Source organism: Paramacrobiotus metropolitanus, unplaced genomic scaffold, assembly GCF_019649055.1.
Source record: "Paramacrobiotus metropolitanus isolate TYO unplaced genomic scaffold, Prichtersi_v1.0 Parri_scaffold0000016, whole genome shotgun sequence".
NCBI classification, from domain to species: Eukaryota; Metazoa; Tardigrada; class Eutardigrada; order Parachela; family Macrobiotidae; genus Paramacrobiotus; species Paramacrobiotus metropolitanus.
The window spans coordinates 1,159,537-1,169,607 of record NW_026570236.1 but is presented as its reverse complement, the minus strand read 5'-3'; the positions used below and the strand labels follow the sequence as shown (position 1 = coordinate 1,169,607).

The 10,071-nt window shown below is 42.0% G+C and overlaps 1 protein-coding gene across 1 annotated transcript; it reads right to left on the bottom strand.

Annotated features, from left to right (window-relative positions):
* Window positions 1-1,275: 1,275 nt before the first annotated feature.
* Window positions 1,276-9,775, bottom strand: LOC129585173 (nuclear receptor subfamily 2 group F member 1-B-like). Its single transcript, XM_055477767.1, has 3 exons — window positions 9,027-9,775; window positions 6,437-6,985; window positions 1,276-1,992 (listed from the first exon to the last, which is right to left on the bottom strand). The coding sequence occupies exons 1-3, from the start codon at window positions 9,415-9,417 to the stop codon at window positions 1,691-1,693; spliced, it is 1,242 nt and encodes a 413-aa protein (XP_055333742.1). The 5' UTR covers window positions 9,418-9,775; the 3' UTR covers window positions 1,276-1,690.
* Between the last annotated feature and the right edge of the window lie 296 nt (window positions 9,776-10,071).

Genomic DNA, 10,071 nt, shown 5'->3' with positions numbered 1-10,071 from the left:
TCGTACTGCACGGTTTTGAGATAATGAATGAAACTACATATGATTGAAAACAAAAATGGTCAGAACACACTGCAACCATTAACAAAATGTTTTTAAGCAATTATTTCTAGACAGCTTCTGGACTTTATGTCCGTTTCTGCAGAACCAAGAATTAACCTGTTTGCTCGTGAGGTTTTGCTTAGCCAATGTACGAGTACTACGGTTTTCACGACAACTATTTTAATAAGGAACAAGGGGTGCATAAGTCAGTATGGTTGTATAAATAATGCGTGTACCTGCTTCTACGAGATAAAATTTGTTCTAATTTAAAATAATTTAATAATAACACTAATTCTACCCGAGTCTCATGCGTGCTTTGTATTTACAAACCAAAATTTAAGAATATGTTTCAAGTGAATCAGTTTTGCAATTTTAAACTGTTATTGTAATAATATGTCATATTGATTTTTGAACGTCATTGAGCGCAAAGTTCTTCCAGTACATCGACGGCAGATTGCTGATGAATGATTTATATATTTTTCTAGAGCGGAAAGGGGCAGGGGATGACCTTTTGACAAAGCTGGGAAATGGCACGCGGACCGACAAATACATATTGCGTGCTTAGAGCCCGAAATTTTCTTCAACTGCCCTTTGCGACACTTATCGATTAACAATTGTCCAAATGGCTGCGCGTTACAGACGCACACGGTGCCTGGAAGTAGAGCACACACCGATGCCGATCGGGCGATGTATCTGGTCTTTAGTGGCGCTCGCAGTCAAATCATCATGGAGCTGTGTGTGCATGTGCGCCTAATGAACTCAAATCCCTTATGAACGACATTGGGACGCTCATTCATCCGTCATCCGTCTTTTCTCATTTTCTCTGTATACGCAATGGCCGTCATGTTTTCTTTTCCGGCTACCATGTTTGCACTGTATGCAAGCCGGCTTTTATTGGCTTTTCCGCTTGAAAATAACGGTTTTGTCGCTAATCAACTGAATGTCTTTGTTGTCCATACACCGCAAATGATTTCTTTAAATAGTTTAATTAAATTTGCCGGTTTTGCTGACTTTTAATGGCTTGTGCATACACGATCGATGGAATCCATATAAACCATGCAGTGTTAGAGATTACATATGTAGATTTGCACGAAGGTGACCTCGATATTAAACGGTCGGAAAGAAATATTATCTCGCTGCTTTTTGTAATAATTACTGTCATACGATTTTTGCGTATCCAGAATTTTGTACTGTATGTTAAGCAAGAGATTTGGAATTCTTAATTCAGTGGTTTTTATTCCGTCCATTCGTCCGTCGCTCTAACAATAATAAAACAATTAAGAAAAACCAAAAACCAGCATGAATTAGGAGAACTTTCACTCGGGATCGGGCCAGTATTAATGCGGATAATTCCTTCGAAATAATTCACTTTACAAACTTGCACTTTGCTAAAAGAAATTCACAACGTCACTTAAAAGAACTTAATAATTAGGAACTTGTTTCATTATTTGGTATGGAACAGTGAGTGCATAGCAGATAGTTTGATTGGCGCAACAGAGACTGCGAAGCGTACACGCGCGCGTGTGCACGCATCGTTGTACTTTTTCCATACACGCATATCGGCAGTGGAAATGGAGAGAACCCATCCATCGGTTTGCCGGTATATATATTTCTGCCCCGGATCATTATCCCGTGATTTCGCTCATTGGCCCTATTGACAAGGCGGAAGTGCCGGAGCGACCGGATATGGCCATGCGCTGTTATAGCCGCTTCCGCTGATGCCGCTGATGAGTAGGTCGCGGAGGATGTTGTCGATGGATACGCTTTTTCCGCCGGTTAGACGGGAAAAAAACAGCGATTCAATCATGTGACTGCTGCCCATACGCAGGCCGGGCAGCCGCAGTAGCAGTTTACCGAAGCGCATCGGCGTCGTGGCGGTATACTCGGCCAGGGCGCACTGTGACCTTTCCTGTAGCTGTTCGACCGAGAGAGCGTCGCTCAACTGTGCAGCATCTACAAAATCAAAGAAACGTCTACTTAGTTTTTGGCCGCATTGTCTTAGCATGTGGATACGTAAAAGGACTTAAAAACTGCGATATCACATATCTTTCGATTACTTAATTTTTCGTTAATCTCTGGCGAGGCCACCGGGTCAGCGTACTAGCCGAAAATGCTACATTACAAACAACAAATTAAGGAATTATCTTTGCGCAAGGAAAAAAGAGAAATTATCCTTTGCGCCATAATTCTTCAAAGGTTCTGTATTTTCGACTTGGCTTTAGAGCTTCTCAAAAGACCCATGCACTACGAAAGTGTTTGTTTTCTGCGGCTCAGCACATAGGTTTAGCGCGAGATAGTTTCCGATTCATCGCGCAATATAGCCGAGAAAATGGTGCAAAAATAAACTTCGCTTATTACATTTGCGATTGGAGAAATGAGGATTTAATTGAATTGCAGTACATTCAAATTCTGCTAAAATTTTAATTTACTAGTAGTTGTTTTTGTACTAAATTAATTGTCGAGTGAAGCAGCAAACTGCAGCTTCAAATTTTTAATTATTGACTTTGTTGGAAAATGAGCATTTGTCAATGAGGATGCATTCAAAGATCTATAAATCTTATACAGTGCATGTTTCGGCGAATAGGTCGCACTTGAGGTTACAAGTTGCGTCGACCTTCGTTAGGGATGCACACCGTAAAACACAGCAAACATATCTCAAACGATTGAGCCTGATTAACATATGCTCATAGAGGCAGATGGAGTTCGTTGGAGTCCTTTAACATTTGGCTGAAAATAAATAACGATGGCGTTGATGGGAAGCCATCGATCTGTGTCCCTGACAGAACACGTATAATATATCAAGCGGCTCCTATCCATTTATAAATTGATAACTAACCCGGTAATATGTTAGTCATGCTCAGAGGATAGTGGGGCAATTTGTTTTTCACACAGCTCCCATCAACACACACACAGCCGAGAGATAGAGAGAGACACAGGCACACACAGTTGAGCACTTACACCAAGGTCCCCTAATTGACCTAACCCCGAAAAATACATAACTTGAACAAAAAAATCTCAACGCTTCACTGCTAATATAACCCGCGCTCTAAGAGAGCCACAGAGCCTCTCGACATTACACTCACACACGGCCAAATATGAGGTCGCCCATTTAATAAAGATCCGTATATGAACGTGTTGGTGTGTAATATGCAACTCTTTACGCCAGCTCGCCCCGATCCGGCTAGTGCCGACTGTGCGCGTCGGCCCGGCCTAACGGGCATCAATACTGACAACTTGTCAAAAGTGCAATCTAAAAATAAAAATTATTTGCAAATTGCTTATCATGCACGGCGGCCGGGTGCAGTTTAGCCATCGTTAACCGGGGCTAACATCCGCCGTGAAACTCTGGCCTACCCTGCTCGGTGACCTTTCACATCTTCACTGCCCGGAATGGGCATGCCTGTGTCCCATAAAAGAATATCGCTGTCTAACAAAATTATCACTTATTCTAACGACTTGCATACGTTGTAAAAAATGGTTAACTTCTAACTCGGGTCACAATTAAGTCTGTCCAGTTATGATTATTATCGAATGGTTATAAATCAAATATATTGTAGGCGCCCTCTAATTAATAAAATTCTGCTCGTTCTGGAAAGCTCTTAAAAAGCTGTTCAAAGCGCCGAACTTCGATTATTTGCCAATGTCGCTTATATAAAACTGACAGCTGAAATTAAAAAAACGATTTGGGAAATATTACCAAGAAGAGAGTACGAATTATGCTGAAGAATTAGTCACCGCATCAAAAAAAGTGATTCAATAATTTAACTACAACGGTTTATTAATTAGCGTTCCGGCATCTGAATATTTGCTTCTCAGTTGTTGAAGGACCAGGGATTCGGCTTCTAAGCCCATGCTCTACGTTCGCCTGGTGTCCATCCACGCGCTACTGCAACGTTGTGGGTAGTATCGTATCGTTCTGCACAAAACTAACTAAAATTTAAAGCGATAATGCACTTTTAAAACCTGAAATCTGCCAAATGTTTCGCCGTGCTAGGAAAAATGCTGTTAAATTTTATTACAAATATACCCATTTATGTAGCCGCTACTGTACGCTTTATATAACGCACTTAATGTGGCCCTTTTAAGATCCGTGCATATTTGGTGAATAAATATTTCGGTGGAAATCGAAGTAGAGGTCTATGGCTACCAACGACAGCAATATCATCTATCCGGTTAAGTAGCCGGCCGTCGAGTATGGTGAACATGTGGATAAGTGTTGGTCTAGCAAAGCGATATCGTCCCGAGTTCTGTTGTGCCAGTTATTGTTAATACGCCATAGATTGCCATACTCCACCAGATGAGACCCGCTACGAGTCAAGTTGCGGCCAGCAGTATAACATTTAACAGTAGATGGCCCGGGCTGGAAAAATACGCGCGCGCCGGCGCACTACAAACCGGAAGATGCGCATGGGGAGCGTTGCGTTTCCTCCGCGCGCTTTATCCGCTCTCATGCACGACACACACAGAGCGTTTATACAGACAGACAAATACAGCCGCTCGTGGTATTCGTGAGGGAAATTATGAAAATGAAATTTTACAATTTAACGTTATGGTGCGATCGATACAGTGGGATACTTGGTTGGGATCAAAGGGATGAGCCGGATTCGACGGCGCATACAGGATGATAAGGGTCATCTGCCGGTTTTGAAAAGTTGGGGATGCTATAATAGGATTTTCGGCAGCCGGCAAAATGCTTTGGAAATTATGGAGCATTATTCGAATTAAAAATTTCGTGTTGTTTAGCGAGTTTAATTACGTACTTACTCAGGACGCATTTCGGGACATAAAAATAATAAAAAATAAACTTTAATTTTGATTTTGGATATAGCCAGAGTTAACTGCTGACTAAGATATTTGTTTAAACACTCTTCGAATGCCATAGACTTGTATTTTAGTTAAATAGTTTCTGCATAATAATATCGTATATAAATTTTTCTTAAAATACCTTCATTTTGTTGGAATTTCCGGATTTTAAAAATGCTAACTACTACGGCAGGGAAAAGCCCGGTGTAAATGAAGTGTCGACGGCAAACTAAGCAAACATTTGCTTTAGGCAAATTGCTCATTTTAATCTCACATCGCGCGCGCACCCCGATTGCCGCATCAACAGTACATTTATGTATTTATCATTTACACAATCTGCGCCAACAGATCGACCGGCTGCTGCCGCGGGCCGCCCTAATTGCCCACACGATGGACTATGTAATAAAATGATCATTATGCTCTTCCTGTGACTATATCATATTTTTGATATGCAATCACACCAGCCACACTGACAATGAATCCAGGCCTGCCAGGCAAGCGCGGCGCTCGTTAAAAGCGCATATATGCCGAGCATGTGTGCCTGTACTGTACGTGCGGGGACTTTTTATCGAGGATGAATTGCCCATGTTGAAGAACGTCCTCTGTATAATATTTCCATATTTTCTCGTAAGCAACAAGACGCTTTGCGCCGGTCAAGTGGATTCATTGGAAGATGCCGGTAGGGAAAAAGGGTTTTGTTAAGTAGGTAATCTTCAAGAGAGCCTACCTTGCTGCGGTCATTGGCTACATTCTTTACCATTACATGCATCAATAAATAGATCAATTTTCACATGGAAATATTCTGCATTCCAAAAACGATCAACTACCAATTCTTAATGAAATTTACATCTCTGCAATGGACAATAACCATTTCGAAAATTAGCTTTCAGGATTTCAGGGCTTTTTTATCAACCTAACAATAAAACTCCGTATCGTCACAACGGCGACGTGAAATAAAACTGTGTTTAAAAATTAAAGAAAACAAAATTTATTTACATTAGGCGCTTTATATTAATGGTGACCTTTATGTGGTAATTATTAACCTGTTATACAATATTTTTATTGGTAGTTTATTTGAAGGTGAGCGTGCCAAAGCATTAATTCATGTGTAATCTTTGCGGAATAACTCACAAACTACGATGAGAAAGTCAGTAAAACCGGGTACATATTAGTTGCATAATAATAAGGGTTAAAAAAACATACCCCGTGTATTTATGCCGCTGTTCAGATCATGCCACAATAATCACCACACATGCGTATTTGATCTGCTTCTTGTCAAACTAAGGCGTCAAAACGTGAATTACTGCATACCACACTTTCTGACAGTGCCTCGCAATTGTCTGACAGGATTCCATGCGGATTCTTCATAATGCAACATTTCCAAATATTTTCTTAAATCTTCTTACTCGTATGTTTAAAAACGTAAAGCGCACATGCAATATTAAATTATCCAGGCATTATTAAATTTAATAGATCACTGTTATTTCTTTCTAAACGGTGTGCAATTTTAGAGTGAAAATGTTGCGTGTATCAACAATTATTTTATTTATAATTTTTAAATTATGAGTGAATAGTCGGAATTAAATGGACTGACCTGGCGAGTACAGGACAATCGCTTTGAGACATCCATACTCGGCCGCATCCATGCGGAGTGCCGTCAGTTTATCCACCCGATCCTGAAACGTCCGACAATACTCAATCATCAGATGGACATTGGCCCGATCCCCCAGATGCGGGGTGGTGGTGGGGTGGGCGTGCAGGTTGAGGATCTGCATGAGATGATTGGTAAAGGGCAACTGCAGTTGGGCCGCCGTCAGGATAAACAGTTCACTCCAGCAATTCCGCAACAGGACCACCTGGTCGGGCATCTGCAGCTGACTGAAGTACGGTATACTGTGGCACCATTTCCCGGTGTTGTACAGGATACTGATGGCCGTCTCACAGACATTCTCCAGGGTGGAGAACCCGGCGGCCGCCCCGTACGTCAGGCAGTGGGTGTAGGCCCGCTGCGAGTAGGGCTCGGCACGCACCAGATCGGAAATGTACGAATGGGAGAATGTGTGCCCGTTGAGGAAGTCCATGGCGCCGAAGGGGAACTGGCCCGGCAGAAGGGGCTGGGTGGGGACGCGGCCGCGTTGGACTGCTGCATACACCAAAATCATAGTCAAAAAAACTCAATAACACATCATTTTATAGCTAGCTTTTATTTATAAATATTTTCCTGGCAGATTTTAAAAAAGGAAATCTTTAAATTTGCCTTCGATTTTTTTAAAGCCCTACTCGATGTGAACACAATTATTAAGGTGGTAGCATCTAAATTAAACAGGTCTTTTAAATATTAAGTGAATTAAACTATTATTTTTTATAGCATTTTCATGGTGCCCATTAATGTCACATTTTCGTTCTTTTACGCCCAAGATTTTTAATTTATTTCTGTCAGGGATACCTCAAGATAATTAACGGTATTTTTGATAAACCGCACGCGTTTCTAAAACGGAACAGTTTGCCCACGAGGATATGCATATTCACTTTCCGCTGCGTGCGGTAGAAATAACGGCACCGTTCAGCAGAACTGTCCTATATTAAAATTGTACCGCGACAGTTTTCCCGTTTACAAACACGCTGGCGCGGCGCTTTCTTTCGGCCGGCAACTCGAAAGCCAAGGCGCGCATGCAGCACCGTTTCCGACCCCATCTTCACCGAAATATTGGCAGCACGACCTGAAGGAAGTGGCGCTGATAAGGACAGCTGGCTGTTTTTTCATGTAAACAGCTCCCACTGTGTCGGCGCTGTTTTAAAATAAATATACGCATTTGGCTTATCTTAATGTGACTAATAAGGAAAACCGCTCTCCAAAGTTGATTTTCTTGGACACTGAATCTTTTTATGGGACAAAGTCATCCATAAAAGGACAAAATTTCCCACGAATAAACTTCATAAGCCCGTTAACGAAGATTTTTGTGATAGCTAAAAATTGCATTTTTTAGGCAATAAAGATAATAAAATATCTGTTTCACTGAAAATCAGCATTTCAAAAGTGAGACGGAGAAATTTGGATTCATATTCAACGCGTGAAAACCGAAGACGTCGCGTTTTGCTACAAATAAATTTTATTTTATTTTGACGACATTAAACATGTTTATTTTGATAGATCAACGGCGCGGCGGATAATAAATTTCGATAATTACATTAGGCAGCGTGACGGGGTCACGTCCTATTCATAGAGCACTCGGTGCGTACAATTTTTCTTTTACTTACGAAAACAAATTAACCTCAAGTGTGTCGCTCGCTCCATAATACACAGCCGAACAAAATAACACAGACACACAAGTTCACAGTGTAATGATACAGCGCGCGACATGGAAACATGTAATGCAACGTCGCGTAATTACCGGGTTAAAGAAACAATCGTGTCCCTTTATACTGTGCCGAGTGTAACCATAATGATCCAGCACATATATATGTTCTGTCATGTAATAATTCTCCACTAAATACCCAGCCGACAACTTCATCTCGCGGTGCTGCCATGGCAAATATGCCGGGCGAATTATGAAGATGATGATTATGCTGGGCGGGGGTCGGCCTTGGCCCCGTATCATCGTCATTTCTGGACAATATTTCCAGCCGTAAGAACATGCCAAAGATACTGCAAGGCGTTACTAATTATCCTCTCTCTGACTTTTCGCACTGCTTTAACTACCGGCTGCACAACCGATAACAACCCGGCCCATTTATAATTTGTGAACAAAATATACATTTTCACTGAACGATTGTAACGAGTGTGCCATGCTAAGCGTTCATATTATTTTATCTACAAGATAATACATTAATGATGAACAAATTGATGCGACGAGTACTAGTACAAGACCTTAAATTATTATCCAAACAGCTGGCAAAAAGATCTACTAAAAATCGATTTGAAACTTTTTTACAGTTTTTACTTTTTGAATGTGCAGTACGTTCTCATCGTGTGTTTTAAGCACCATAACCGCGCCACTGTTCTACAACTTCGTCGCTATTTTACTCTTCGACTGCCAGTGTCTTAATAACCGCTAATACTCTACAATACATAACGCTATCTACACCTGTCATTTTTACTAATTTGATGGCTGAAAACTGCAATCACGGGGAATTGTTTGAAATATTTTGTAGATGAAATTACATTTAAAGAAACTCTAGCATACCTTCTTTGCGCATGCCCATTTTCAAGCATTTCTTCAACCGGCAGTACTGGCACTGATTGCGATGATGCTGATCAATGGGACAATTGCGCGTACCGCGGCACGTGTAGTTCAAATTCCGCCTGACACTGCGCTTAAAAAACGACTTGCATCCTTCGCACGTGTACTGCCCGTAGTGCTTGCCGCTGCTCTTATCACCGCACACCACACACTCTACATTCTGTGCATTGCTCTTATCGCCATCCGACTCCGACGGCGTACTGGATGTAGTGGGAGCCGGTGTGACGCCGTGATTATCGTGGCCGTTCTCCGTGTTCCCATTGGTCGGGGCGGCCAATTTACTGGCTAGATGCAATGAGGAAGGATCCCGCCACGCCGACATAATGGATGCCATACACAATAATTAATAAATTACCCGTACCCACGCAGAGAAACACTTATCAACGTAAGTGTCAGAATCAAAACACTAATTAATCATCAGCGATGTGTGCACACACAGGTAATACCGGAGCAAAGTGCTAATTGCTTTGTCTCAAAGGTCAGACACCTTCGTGGTACAAAGGTGACTAGTGAGGTTGCCGCGTGGATGATGAAGAAATGGCTTTTTAAATAGTGACCCGTGTTGCCCGCCAACTGCCAATATTGCATAGACCGCTAAGCATTCCAATAACTTTAAACTAACCTTATCCGTTGGATAAAAGCTGTAATATTCACAAATAACACGCCCGTTTGGCCTGGCGCATCGCGTTGCTGTTGCCAATCTGCATATGGCCGTGTGTTGATGGGGAAATCTTTGCCAGTGAAGAGCGCAATGTCACATAGGTTGCGCCCTGAGGTGGAGCCAGTGCTTGGCCTGCATTCAGTGCCGTGTCAACAGCAGGTCACGCCCCTGGCGGAGATGGCTGATCCTATTGGCGGATGTGTCAGTGGATGTATTGTCTGCCTGTGCCTGTTCTCTCTGTCTCTCTCGCACTGTGTCTGCTTCATACAGCCATATGCATATCGCTTATGAATGCGTAAACACGTTCGCACAAGCTAGTCTCTCTGC

Bases quoted from the DNA above. Each gene is read 5' to 3' on its own strand.
- LOC129585173 (XM_055477767.1), bottom strand. From the start codon at position 9,417: ATGGCATCCATTATGTCGGCGTGGCGGGATCCTTCCTCATTGCATCTA. The intron at 6,986-9,026 runs GTATGCTAGAGT...TGGTGTATGCAG, and splicing joins AATGGGCATGCGCAAAGAAG to CAGTCCAACGCGGCCGCGTC. The intron at 1,993-6,436 runs GTCAGTCCATTT...TTGATTTTGTAG, and splicing joins GATTGTCCTGTACTCGCCAG to ATGCTGCACAGTTGAGCGAC.